Source organism: Alternaria novae-zelandiae (assembly GCF_023758075.1).
Source record: "Alternaria novae-zelandiae strain BMP 2774 chromosome Unknown scaffold_2, whole genome shotgun sequence".
NCBI lineage: Eukaryota > Fungi > Ascomycota > Dothideomycetes > Pleosporales > Pleosporaceae > Alternaria > Alternaria novae-zelandiae.
The window spans coordinates 2,439,719-2,453,420 of NW_026056962.1; the positions used below are offsets into that span (position 1 = coordinate 2,439,719).

The 13,702-nt window shown below is 50.8% G+C and overlaps 4 protein-coding genes across 4 annotated transcripts; 2 read left to right on the forward strand and 2 right to left on the reverse strand.

Moving 5' to 3' along the window:
- Positions 1–1,909: 1,909 nt before the first annotated feature.
- J4E88_001839 (uncharacterized protein) lies at positions 1,910–3,184 on the reverse strand (the record flags this gene model as incomplete). Its single annotated transcript, XM_049395507.1, has 1 exon — positions 1,910–3,184. The coding sequence occupies one exon, from the start codon at positions 3,182–3,184 to the stop codon at positions 1,910–1,912; it is 1,275 nt and encodes a 424-aa protein (XP_049259371.1).
- Positions 3,185–5,275: 2,091 nt separating this feature from the next.
- Positions 5,276–6,412, forward strand: J4E88_001840 (uncharacterized protein; the record flags this gene model as incomplete). The annotated part of the gene is made up of 3 exons (XM_049395508.1): positions 5,276–5,519; positions 5,584–5,933; positions 5,984–6,412. The coding sequence occupies 3 exons, from the start codon at positions 5,276–5,278 to the stop codon at positions 6,410–6,412; spliced, it is 1,023 nt and encodes a 340-aa protein (XP_049259372.1).
- A 728-nt stretch (positions 6,413–7,140) lies between these two features.
- J4E88_001841 (uncharacterized protein) lies at positions 7,141–8,279 on the forward strand (the record flags this gene model as incomplete). The annotated part of the gene is made up of 4 exons (XM_049395509.1): positions 7,141–7,147; positions 7,187–7,642; positions 7,696–7,955; positions 8,010–8,279. 4 exons carry the CDS (start codon positions 7,141–7,143, stop codon positions 8,277–8,279), a joined length of 993 nt encoding a protein of 330 aa, XP_049259373.1.
- A 3,515-nt stretch (positions 8,280–11,794) lies between these two features.
- Positions 11,795–13,657, reverse strand: J4E88_001842 (uncharacterized protein; the record flags this gene model as incomplete). The annotated part of the gene is made up of 1 exon (XM_049395510.1): positions 11,795–13,657. One exon carries the CDS (start codon positions 13,655–13,657, stop codon positions 11,795–11,797), a length of 1,863 nt encoding a protein of 620 aa, XP_049259374.1.
- Between the last annotated feature and the right edge of the window lie 45 nt (positions 13,658–13,702).

Below are 13,702 nucleotides of genomic sequence, written 5' to 3' on the forward strand. Positions count from 1 at the left end.
CTTCTCCATCCAAAAGATCAAGAAAAAGAGGAATGTCTTGCGCCTGCCGTTGAAAAACGTACCTGAAAGCCAACATGAATCCCAAAAACACGAGGTCTTTCGCCGATGACAATAAACGCGACCTTCAAGAAAGCTATGTCGCACGGGTCTTCTTGAGCATAAATACCTGCCACTTGGACGACACTTACTCTTCTTCATCACACCAACTCTTCCAGTTCTTTCCAAAACATGTAACGGCTCACTCGATGTTGGCTGCGTCTCTCGCTCTCCCAAAACTCCATCAAAATACCGATATAAACGCTCTGCCAGCAACAACAAACTAATAGTACTTACTTAGTGTCCTAGGCGATATAGTGTAAGAGAGAAAGAAGAGAAAGATTAGAGTAGAATTTTATGCGTAAGGCCTCTTCTTACTACTATAACTATACTTTATAGCCTTAGTTATTTCTTTATACTTAAAAGAGCTTATAAAGTTTTATAGTACTTATTATAGAGGTACCTTCTAATAATTTAAGAAATTTTTTATTTATAGCTTTTATCTAAGCTTTTTAGCCTAATAAAAGGCTTAAGACTATTACTAAGTATTTATTACTATAGGTAGATAGAGAGCTTGTTTTCTTATAAATTTACTTATTTAGAAGTACTCTATATACTTTATTACTCTAGTGTACCTACATTAATTATAAACGCTCTGCGCCGTCCCTACTATTACCAAAAATTCAAAGAACAACCACTCATGTCTTCGTCTTCGAGCGGAATGCAAATCAATTCAAAAGCGAAGACGCTACCTTTCATGCTGGCCGTCCTCCCTGAACGCCAAGATCACATCCCGCGTATCTCTTTCCTTGCATCTCTTCCTGCGCATAGGAATATCCGTCACTTGGACACCCTCTTCTATTCTTCATTCCAACAAATAGTTTCTCTTCTCTCCAAAAATTGCCCCCAGTCCTCTTCATGAGTTCGGGCGCGTTCTGTGTTCCTAAAACTTCGGTACACGCTTCGCATGTGGACGCCCCGAGCAATACTTACTACTATCAGAAACAACACTGCACACTTTAGATGTCTCTGTTCTCAGAGAGAATCGCGACTCAACTCAAAAACGGGCGCATCAAAAAAATGGTCTCTTCTCCGTGCGAGTGTCACATCCCGCACGTGGGTTTTGTTCTGACTCTGCGCATATAAAAACATACTACCTGCCCTCCTCCTTCTCTTCTTCATTCCAACCACTACCCTCCTTTCTCCAAAAAGCAACTGTTCACTTCGCTATGTGTCGCTGGCGCCTTCTGTCCTCCTCAAAACTATGTGACTATAAAGCTATGTGGACGCTCTGGTCTCCATCCTCTATCTACTCAAATAAACAACGCCACCCTTAATGTCTTCTTTCTCGGCTGAGATAAGGCTCAGTTTAAAGTCGCAAACATGATCTCGATGTGTCGACTGAGTTCGCCGTTCAAAAACGTAGCATCCTCCGACATGTTCTGTGCCTGGTGTCACCAAAGTCCTAGCGAGCTATTGAAATTTGATCATAAATGCGGATGCTATATGCAAATGATCGGAACTGGGCTGAGAAGCTTCTTTGCAAAATCGACCTGGCTCTAGAACGATGTGTTGCCGTTGGTTGTGAGAGCGCTCCTATCAGTTGGCTTGGAAGCGAAGTGCAGCTCGCCTACGCAGGTATCCACGAAAGTAAAGTTCATGTGCTCTTCGGACAACACCAGTCACTCTATTCAAAATGAGGAATGCAAAGTAGTATGAGAGTTTGTGCTTTGGTTATGATACCATGACAGCTGTCGAGAAAAGTTTGATTGTAAAAGATCTACAGAAGAAGAGAATACAACTACCAAAGTACCCCCATCAAAAAAGATGAGATTCACCTTGCACCAAGGCCCAAGCCGATAAGCCTACTGCTCTAAGCGCGGCTGAAGCACTTAGTAACCAACTCGCGGTCAGTAGAGCCATTGGGCGTCAAACCAAGCACGTAGCTCTGATCAAACGCACCAGCCGACCAACCAATGTAGCCAAGGTAAACATCGCTGTTCTTGTTCAAGCTATCAAGCGCAGCGCAAACATCCTGCTCGCACGACGCAGTGTTACCACCACCGACCTCAGACAAGATAGCCTGACGCTTGTTGTCACGGAGCCAGGTAGCGAGGGGGACGAACGAGTCCTCGACGTGGTCGCTGGTGCACTCGGCGTGGGTACCGGAGTTGTCGCTGTCGAGGTAGCGGTGGACGTCGAAGATGAGCTTGTCGGTCGTGCCGTCGGCGTCCTTGACCTTGAGGAGGGAGGGGCCGCTGGCGGTGGGGAAGGTGCCGGCCGATGTGTAGTCGGTACCTGGGAGGAGGATCATTTGCGACTTGGCGCCGGCCTTGCGGATGGCGGTGACGGCGGCCTGGCACGAGTCTGCCCAGGTGGACATTGTGAGGTCGTGGGGCTCGTTCATCAGGCCAAATGCAACATTCTTCTCCGATGCGTACTTGGTAGCGATCTTGGTCCAGACATCCGCGAACTGTGCGTTGGTTGGGCCGCCTTGGCCGACGATCTGGCCGTTCCAGCGGGCGTAGTTGTGGAGGTCGAGGAGGCAGACTGCGCCGGTGGCCAGGCAGCCTTGGACGAGCTTGTCGTAGGCTGCGCTGACGGTGGCGTCGAGGTTACCACCGAGAGTGTTGCCGGTCAGATGCTGCCAGCCGATGGGGAGACGGTAGATGTTGAGCTTGTCGTCCTTGGTGAAATGCTGCATCTGAGCGATGCCGTTCGCACCGGGGTCGACGTAGGCTCCGCTGCATGATCCGGATGTGTCGCATCCGAAGTCGAAACCAGCAATGTTCATACCGGCGTACTGGGTCTTTCCGGAGCTGGCAGCAGCGTTGGCAGCGACGGCAGCCTTGCTGGGAGCGGCAACAGCTACTGCTGCTGGAGAAGAGGTCTTAGCAGCGGGTGCCTTGGTGGCAGTCATCATGGTTGTAGGAACAGGGCTTGCTACAGGGCTTGCTGCACCGGCACCGGCACCGGCACCAGGAACACACTGAGAGTACCAGTCGTTCTGGACCTCACAGTGGTATCCGGAGACACATGCGGTGGCACCGGTGAAGCCCTTTCCACCACACTGTGTGTAGGCTGCGCTCTGCGCAGCGTAGGCACCGCTTGCTGCTAGAGCAGCGAATGCGAAGGAGTAACGAGCCATTGAAGCGAAGTGTGGATGAATGAAGTAAGGACTTGAATAAATGAAGGAGTGACAATGCGGTCTAGCACAAGAAGAAGTAAAGGATTGAAACTTCACAAAAGTGATGGAGAACGATAGAGAAGGTGGGTAGGTAGCGCTTTTATCATGCCATGGTAAGAGTAGGTACTCCAAGGGTCACGTCCTTGCGCTTCCAACCCGTTCGAGACCTACATTCCAGAAGACGGCGTGGCGGCACGTAGTCTCCGCATTGTTCCCACCGTTTCACGATCATTACCGAGAAGCTCGGTGATATTGAGTGGCTGTGAGCAAGAAACACGGGTGATGGGTTGCAAGTGCGACGTTCTCGGCATCTGGAGCTGTCAGTGCTGTCATCGGAGCCTTCGGAGGGCGGCGGCTAGTCCAAGCGAGATGGTCGACCCGCTTTTTGGCTTGCTTTCGAACCCGGTGAGCGGTTTCGAGCCCGTTCGTGGTGTTGGAGTGAAACGACTAGGCTGGGTTTTGTGGGGAACGGCGTAATGTTTCTTCATTTCGCCAAGATGAGAGGGGTGTGACAAGCTTCAGGATTCACGGAGAATAGAAGCTTGGTATGCTTGTTCAAAGACGCATCATCGTATTGGAAGGCGTGTTTGAAGAGGCGCAAGGGAGAAATATCTGGTACTCGTGAGTCAGTGATTTGGCTGTCGTACGTATTTGCGGCGTGGAGTTGGACCGTCAAAGTCGTGGGGTGAGCCGCGGTCCAGGTACCGCCGGGTTACAACCGGTGGAAGAAGTCGACATCGTGGAGTGCTTAGTTTGTTTTACAAACGTGCACATTCGTAACGGGTAGACAGCGATGATCTCATGTCATCATGCCGTACGGAAATATTACGCGTGCTTCGTGGCTGCCATTCTGTTCCTCTTGCTGGTGTCGCCTTGGAAATCTGAGACATCCTCTACCCATCTCCATCCTCGGCTTCAGAGCGTCCCGATGCGCAAAGAAGTATTTCAGACAGATTCACACATCTCTGTGAAGTCTGTACTCCTCAGGTGCGCGTTCTTTTCATCTGCTGACCTTGCCACTTTCTTTCGAGACCATCTATGCCGTCGGAAATAACATCACCACCCGTGCGCCATTATCTTCTTTTTCTTCATCGTCGACGTCGTCTATTCCCTCATATCCTTGTGTTGGTAAGAATCCAGCCGTAGAGGCATCAGGCTTTGCCTCCTCATCGACCACGTGCTGTTTCCTCTGGTTATCACCTCATTCTCCTACCCGTTCACATCCAGCCGTGGGAATGAGTGGCTGATTGTCCATCGACGATCGCGTTCGTTTCGTGCCTCGTTTGTTGGTGCCGGCACTGGATCATTCGCCAAGGGCTGACACGGGCTGACGAGGTAGATTGAATGCGCTTAGCATCTTTTTAGAACATTTCATACCTGTCATAGTTCAACATTTGAAGCCCGCCTTCCAGAAAGAACGCCGTTCTCCATGTGAGTATCGAGGTTGCGAGGAGCTCAACGGCAGTCGTGTCTGAAGACGACGTGGTCGATGATTCGAGGCGACGGCCTACTCCGTAAAGTCATCGTTGGTCTCTTCCATTGATAGACAGCGCGGGAAAGATTCGAAACTTCTATTGTAATTCTGATCAGCGTTTTGTACGTGCGCTAAGTCTTTTCGTCGGGTTTGATCTGGTATGGACATTGCAAAACCTTCACAGCTTGGACGTCATTGAAAGCCGGTCTCCAGAGGGCAAGCCGCAAGGTTGTGTAGTGCTGAGGCTACAATCATCGACTAGAGCCCTTGAATTGAGTAATCTCAAGCCTGAAGGCGTATGTCGCTAGTGTTCGTTCGGTCCAGCAGCCAGCATAACGACCCCGCCTTTCCAAGAACAGTTAGCTTGTGTAACGTGGTAGCCGTCCACATGCATTGTAGTGAATATAATGCGCTTCCTAGCCTTGCGACTCTTATCTTCCTTCCCCATTTTCGCTCTCAGATCAGTGCGGATTGCGGGATCGACGAGCAGGTCCCAAAGCACGTTCAGGATATCCCGAAAATAAGCCAGTATCGCAAGCCTCGCCTGCTGCAACCATCGATTGACCTTACTTGACGCCATGCCTACGGTCGCTATCAAACCTGGTGCGACAGTGTTTGTAACAGGCGTCAACGGGCTCGTCGGAAGCCATGTCGTCGATCAGCTTCTCAAGCGAGAGTACAATGTTCGCGGTGCTGTGAGAGATGCCGAGAAACACAAATACATGACCGAGTGCTTCAACGATAAGTACAAGAAGGCGAGATTTGAGTTGGTCGAGGTGCCGGATATGACAGTCGAAGGGTGCTACGACGATGTCGTTGATGGTACGTCGAACCTTATGTCATTAGTGATATCTTGACTTCTAAAATTGAAGTACTTCATTCGTAGATATTGAAGGCTTCATCCATGTCGCTTCTCCGATCGGAGGCATCTCCGACGTCAATGAAGCGATCTCCATTACCGTGAAGGCGGGTCTAAACGGTCTCAAGGCTTGCGCGAAGGTACCCTCATGCAAAGGTTTCGTCTTCACCTCGTCATCCCTTGCCGCAACGTTTCCTCATCCGAATGTAGAATTCTCAATCGATGAGAACACATACAATGATGAAGCATTGGAGATTCTGGAGAAAGAGCCTGGCAAACCAGGGCTGTTTGTCTACGCCGCCATGAAGACTGAGACCGAGAAGGCGATGATGAAATGGATGGAAAACAATCAGCCCAGCTTCGTGTTCAACCGCGTTGTGAGCAGAAAATTCAATGCTTTAGAGAGGTCATCGTTAACCCCAAATAGTTGCCAAACGCCAATTTTGGCCCCGTCGTGATCCCCGAGCATCAGGGCTTCCCTTCAACCATCGGTTGGGCTCGTGCTGCATGGGAAGGCAAACAGCTCGACTTTTGGACGACTTCCGTTGGTCCGCAATGGTACGTCCATCCCGTTGACTGCGCGCTCGTACACATCTCCGCGCTGATCCACAGCGATGTCGAAAATGAACGTCTCTTTGCCTTTGCAGAACCGTGGAGCTACAACCAGATGCTGGATATTTGGCGTAAGCTGTATCCCGAAAGGGAGTTTCTGAATAACATTGAGGGCATGGGCGTTGACAGAATGAGTTTGCCAAATACCAGGGCCGAGGAAATCATGAGCTGGCTGAAGGGACCGGGCTCGAGATGGGATAGTCTTGAGAAAGGCTTGCGAGAGATGACTGAAAACTGGGTTTGAACACTCCTTGTTGTTGAAGTCGCTGGGTATGCGACTATCATCAGCTGTGTAGTTCAGCAGGCTTACCATGTTGGCAATGAAGTCATGTCCATCCACATTCCTCGAACACGTCCCGACCGCATCTTCTTCCGTCTTCCAGCGGGTGAAATCCTTCTCGTTTTCGAGTCAAACCCGCCCATACCATGAGATTCTTTGCGCAACAGAGGATGGAAGATTTTGGAGCGCGGCCGCGGTGACCAAATCCTGCACATCAAGCCACTACAAGCCACGACCGCTCAGGGCGCAGGAAAATTAGACCCTTGTCCCCCGCAGAAGTAACCCACGATACGCGGGGAGGAAAGTTGGGGTTGGCGAAAGCAGGTTGCCAAGTCGTGGGGTTATTCGTGGGAAAATGTCACCAAGACGAGGCGTTCACTTGGCGACGCATCTCATAGTCTGGAGATACATCGGTTAAATCTGCGCCAAGTTTACTACACCACCGTTCTCGCATCGTTATTCACGGAAACAACATGGATGCCAGTTCTTCCGCTGGCTTGGAGGCGGTGATGCCGGGGTAGCTTTGTGGAAGCTATGACCCTGTGCAGCTACACGAGCATATGGAAAACGGTCGCGCCAGGGTTGTAAGTGGGATCGCGTGAGAAGAATGCGCGTGATGAGGCTTCTGGACGGAAGGAGAGCTGGGCGAGGAGGTGTTGTGGGTGGTATAAAAGCTAGGGCAGCTGCAAGCAATGCAAAGTACCTCTCCTGCATCTCGACAGTCTTCAATTGACCTAGAATCTCAGTCAGAAGAGCTCAAATACCCTCATACTTCACAGCCAATCGTCAAGATGAAGCTCGCTACCTCTGTCATCCTCCCTCTTCTTCCTGCGCTCTCATCGGCAGCAGTGATTCGTCGTCAGAATGGCGATGGACCACAAGGAGGCACAGACTCCACTCAGGGCGATCTCGGTGCACGACCTCTTCCACGATTCCCTTTCCCGGTTACCAAGTTCCCGGTACCGACCGAGACGGTCGTCCTCAACGAGACCATGTACATACAGCCCGGCCAGGTCTTCGATGGGCAGATGAAGCGTTATGAGCGCGTGGAAGGCTCGTGCAACGAACAGGCGGAAGGAACAGATGCCGATGCTGTCTTCAATCTTCTACCTGGTGCCACAATTAGGAATGTGGTCATTGGAAAGCACCAAAGCGAGGGCATCCACGCGCTAGGCGATGCATGGGTCGAGAATGGTAAGCGTCAAGACCGGAGGTGATCTGACCAGAATACTAACTTCTTGTCATAGTCTGGTGGGAGGACGTGTGCGAAGATGCCCTTACTTCCAAGGGCCTCAACACCCAGCTTCGCGTTATCGGAGGCGGTGCTCGGTCCGCAACCGACAAGATCTTCCAGGACAACTCGCTAGGCGGAAAGTTCAACATCACTGGATTCTACGCCGAGACTTTCGGCACCTTCTACCAGTCGTGCGGCAACTGCTTGAACCAGGCGAAGCGCAACGTCACCATCCAGAACGTCATTGCCATCAATGGCACCAGAATGGGCATAGTAAGCTCCCAACGACCTCCTCTTTGATAGTCCATTCGGCTAACACGTTGGTAGATTTCACCCAACTACGGTGACGAGTACCGCATCAAGAACGCGCAGGTTGTAGACGTCGAGCGCTGGGTCGACAAGGAGATCGGGAACAACGTTCAGACCGTCCCATACACTGTTGGAACAGGCCCAGATGAGAAGTACGCGCTGTACAACTTGACACGCGACCACCTTACCGACTTCGAGGGCGAGATTCTGAACCAGTATGTTCCGGAGAACCCGTACGAGTGGCTGGAGGAGTTCTGGCCGGAGGGTACCGGTGCCGCGAGGAAGTAGAGCGTTGTGGTAATGATCTAGTCGATTTAATCAATAATAGCAGCATTCCCCGTGAAAAGTTTCGTCGATCAAGACTCGCGTGCGTGTTTGCCGGTCGTTGTGCATTCCAGCCTCCTGTGTGGCGTACCGGTCAGCAATTTGCGGATGACAGGTTCGGCAGGTTGTTCATCATCGAAAGTCGCTTGACCCAATAGGCGCCAACAAGTGGTATTGTGGATGACGAGAGATGTGACAAGGGACGCGTGCGCGCGTGCAGCTGCGGGCTGCTCCACAAAATCAGTCTTGAAGCGGGCAAGTGCCACAAGAGCACGGACATCCTCGACGTGCGTCTGGTTCTGGGGGTCCGCTCAGCCTACGTCCCCTTCATTACTTCTACGCCACGGGAATGGAGGCACACTGTAAGGCTGAGTCTGACGGGACGATCCCACTGGACCGCGCTCCGTCGCAGGTGCAGTCTTGGAAGGCGTTGCGGCTCAGGAGCGGTTGATCACTGCCTCGCCGCGCTCGCCTAGCAGTTCCCAGCCGCAGGTATGGTACGCCTCCAAATCTATGAAGGACAGGTATAAATCAATGTCCCTCCGGCGACCTTCAGTTATTGCGAGGCAGTCAGAAAAACCCATCACAAATTCACAACGAACTCCACTTCTACTGTCAAGGCCTCGCACAACCTTCATACCCCCTCACCACGCCACCAGGCGTTCGGTGCTGGGGACCTTGCGAACCTTCCATCGAGCACCGTCTTGCGCCTCAACATTTACGCCACTATCTACACACCGCTACCTTATTTGAGTTCAGGCTCAACACTCTGTTGCTTTCATCCCAACACCTTATTAAGACACCCGGCGTGGGCGTCATAGTCTTCGCCGTCCTTCCTTCTTATTTCATCAAACCCCACTTTCACTTGTCAATTATCGCAATTCAGACTCTTTGTTTCTCCTTATGAAGTCGAGAACGACATCAATCCTTTTATCCATGCCCGATACTTGCGTCGCAGTACACCGTCAAACGAACAACCCGCATCTACAGAACGGATAAACGATCCTGAGATTGTCTTTGAGCAACAGTCTCTTGTTCAAAATCCCCTAGCGGAAGTCACAGATCGAGTCATTCGAACGCAACTGGATCAAGTATCTCTCCAGTCTCCTGAGGCTCGACTGCAAGTCGATCATACGGACCACAGCCTCGTTATCTCTTCTGCCACGCTTCCAAACGAAGCCAATCTCGCCACAGCGCCGAGTCGAGAAAACTTCAGCAGTCTCGGAAGCACGCCCGTTGCGAACATTTGGACGCCCCTTTCAAACGAAAGCGCCACTGATACCGATTCGAACGACTCCATAGCATCTCCGGAAAACGTTAATCCTACCGTAGGCCAACCCATCCCAGGAAATCACCTACAATCGGCTGCATCTCACATCGGAGACCAACATAATCCCAACGAGCCGATTCAGTGTGGCCGCTGCGACATTCTCTTCAATCGTACCTGTGACCTGAAGTAAGTCCTCATCTTGCAAACTCCGTAACCAATAAGCTCACCATTACACTTAAAGCACTCACGTCCGCCTCAAACACGAAAAGAGGTACCGCTGTACTCACCGAGGGTGCTCCAAAGCTTTCCACGCCAGCACAGACTTGGAAAGACATCGCCAAAGCCATGAGTCTCTTGCAAGCCGAACCATCTTTCGATGCCTTGAACCTGGGTGCGACGCAATTTTCAGAGGAAGGAAGGACAATCTGCTCAAGCACCAAAATCTTAAGCACAAAAGACTGCCTACTGGTGCCGAAAAACCCAGGCCCTGAGCTTCAGTACGACTCACTGGTTGTCCCTATCCGTGACGGCATTGAAATCATTGGATGTTGGGTTCTTACGGAGTGCTTAGTTGAGGTCACGATAGGAATCCTTCTGGTGACTGCCCTAGCTGTCATCTATCAAGATTATAAAAAAGCGCCTGCTTTACGTAAGCTGCTGAAGAAGCCGCGAACCCTTCGTCGTCCACGTGCGAGCCGTCTTCTTCGTCCCAATGTCTTCGCAGTTCCACGGGATCCTGGCGGGTCCGCATTTGAGGATGAGGTAAATCCCACATTCCGTTCACCGCCTTTCTCCTTCGGATACCTAAAAAGCGTTACTATACGATTCGGAAACCATATCATCCCTAACTTCCGTACACCCCCGACTTTCTCCGCATGTGCGCTGCACAGAATCTCGGACGTGGGCGCACGATGAGCCCTAATTCTCGTCTACACCCAACACAAATCCCCTCGGCCCTGTGATCTGCGACATCTTCGCAGAACACAGACCGAGTGCACGATTTGATGTTCCGTCTTGTCATCCGTCCGCGTTCATCGGCGTGGTACCGAAAGCCTGTTTGTTACTACCGTGGCTCAATATCCGTATGATATTTCACACTATCATTCCCTTCGATATTGGCGTCTTGAGTTTTTAACAGAAAAAAGAAAAGCACAAAAAAACCGCTGCGCCCTATGGCTCCGGCCATTGTCCTACAGTAACCTGTCTGCTTTTACCCCCAACTGTCACCAGTCGTTACCTCACATGCGTTGCTTTGTATACCTTTTTATTCTTCTCGGGTTTATAATGTTTAATGCGAATGTGTTGCTTATCAGTTCACATAAAGAGTCTCAAAAAATCTTTATTAAAAAAAAAATCGCTTGCCTTCTGCTCGAATTGTGAAGATTGATGTAGTGGTGTCTCATTGCGCTAACGAAAGTTGGTCTGGAGAAGAGGTGCACCAACACCACAGTCATATGTCGCAAGCAACCCTTCAATTCTTATTCACGCAAAGAAAGTCTGGATCCTTTTCACGACGCATACCGTCTCCACAATCTCGCCGTCGCCGTCGCCCTAGCTTCCAAGTTCCTCCGCGGCCCACCCCCCACCACGAAAATTCTCACCGCACCATCTCCACCACCTCCCATCATCAACCAACATTATAGACGTTGCAATTCACGCTTTCTCCATCAACCAATCAAATACCAACGGACAGATGGCCGAGTAAGCAGTCCCTCAACTTACCATCTCAGAAATTCGTTCCTAACATCAAATTCAGGCTGGTTATGGCGCCAGGTTAAGGTTTCTTAACGTTAAGTCTTGAAAAATAGACGTCCTGGTCACGAAAGTGGCGTGGGTTCGAGTCCCACTCTGTTCAGCATTCGTCTGGCTATAGTCAGATACCCCAGGTATTCTTTTTTGGTGATTTTTTGGGTGAGAGATGGGGACACGTGACCGCGCTATGAGTACCCACCCATATAGATTCACGATCCCTATCAGGAACTCTACAGCCCTTAATAGACAGTCTAAGTATGCATAGCTATCTTGCAGAGATGGTGGGCGGAAGATAGGAAAAAGGGTTTGGTGCGGCAAGGTTGTAGGCTCTTCTTTTTTGTGTTTCTTTCGGTTGAATCGCATTCGTATTGTGATGAAAGTAGTAGTTGAACAAAGTGCTATTTTGGACTCATTTTCATCACATAACATATCCTTCTCAACTACAAATACCCCACCCTCACATCTCCAACGTCCCAATCCGACTCCCCACATTCCCGCTATCGCCCCAAACTCCATCACCAACTCTCCTCCTCACCATAGCCAACACATCCTGCCGCCCACCATCCTGCTCCAACTTCCGCCCCAGCGTCTTCAACACCTCAAACTTTGCCGTTGCAACGATATACGCCGCGTTCTCCGCATCGCCACGTCCACCAACGAGGTTCGAAAAGGTCGTCGCTGGCTTGAGCAGTGAAGGGAGGACGCCGCCGCTGATCGTGGGGTCCAAGATAAGATCGACACCTGATTTGGGGAAGGCGTTGAGACGAGCGTAGGTTGGATCGTTTGTGGGGATATTAGGGAGCGGCTCAGTGGACCAGGTTGACGTGATGAGGGCGCCGACGAGGGTCAAAGCTGCGAGTGCATTCTCTTTCATGGCGATGGTTTCCATATGTGTGGTTATGTCGGCGAACATGTTTGGCTTTTTCATGTAGAAGAGCGCGGTGAGGAGGCGGGCGTATGCTGCTTCAGTCTGTGTGCGTTTGCTGTCTGAACCTATAGTTTCGGTTTGTGGGAACGTGATCTCTTCTTTTGGTGGACCGTGGAAGATGGTTGCAAGTGTCTTGAGCGCGTCTTGGTTCGTTCGCGTGATTGGCATGTCGGTAATGACACAGTCATCCCAAGATGGTCCTGAAGCTTTTTGCGGTATGAGCGTTGATCGAGGCATCGAAGCAATGATGTTCAAGTCGCTTGCCTCGCATTTGCGAATGTTGCGGTGGACGTAGTTTCGAATAGTGGCCATCTCTCTGCTTTTTTCAAAGTTCTCTGGGTAATGCGATACGTAGTCGCTGATATACTGGGCTGTCCGACTGCTCAAGAAAGAGTGGTCAAGGCTGGGGTTATTTGAGGTATGGAAGTCGACGATGCCTTTGTGTACGCCTTCTTCGATGAGGAAATCTAGAGCAAGACTTGAGTCGTAGTGTGAGAGGTGGGGCTTCGCTTTGACCGTGGTGATCAATGTGCTGTAGAATTGGAGGAGGGTCATATGCATGAGCATATCATCTTCTGTGTCGACCATCTTCAGTGCAGCGTAGTGAAGCAAGCCTTTGCCTTCCTTAAGTCCGACTTCTTTTTCGACCTCCAGATTGTATGGGGATGTGACGGCATTCCAGTCCATAGCGGCGACGCGCGGTAGCCATGACAATAGTCTAGCCTGTGAAATGGTCTTGTCACGCTTGTTCAGAAGTGGCTGAGGTGGCGATGTGAGGTCCTTAAGAGATGTGTAATGGTAGTACAGCGAACTAATGTCCCTGTCGCTGAATAGGCGCCTCCACATAGGACCAGTGCCATATGTATGTAGCGAAGACTTGCCATCTATCGATACGGGCTCGTTCTTCGACACCTCCAGTAACGACGTAAGAAGCTCTTCGGCCTGGGTCGCAACTCCCGCATCCTGGGTGCACAGCCACAAACGGACGATGGCCAATATGACTGCCGGTCGATTTGCAAGTGCTTGAGCATCAGTGCTACTTGTGGTGGCCTTCTCCAACAGTGTCAGGATGAGACTGTGAAATGGAGTAGCCTTTAGATCAAGTCCGATCTCGAAATCAATGTCTTTGATATCGTCAAATCGATATGGTTCCGCCAGCTTGATGATGAAGTGGGTGAGTGGCGTGGGATCTTGTTGAAGCGTTGGTAGTAACGCCGCCATCTGCAGAAAGAGCGGTCTCGTCTCTTTCCATATCTGGTTACGGTATTCTGGCGTGTTGGTGGAGAGCTCGCATCGCTCAAGTAGATCTGTGTCGAGCGGAGTGGTAGGGTCTTGGTCGACCTTTTGCAGATGCTCTGACAGCTCGCTGAGCATAGCAGTCGATGCGGCCATTTTGGATGTCTGGATGTAGTGTTTCTTGAGGAAGTTGGACTATCG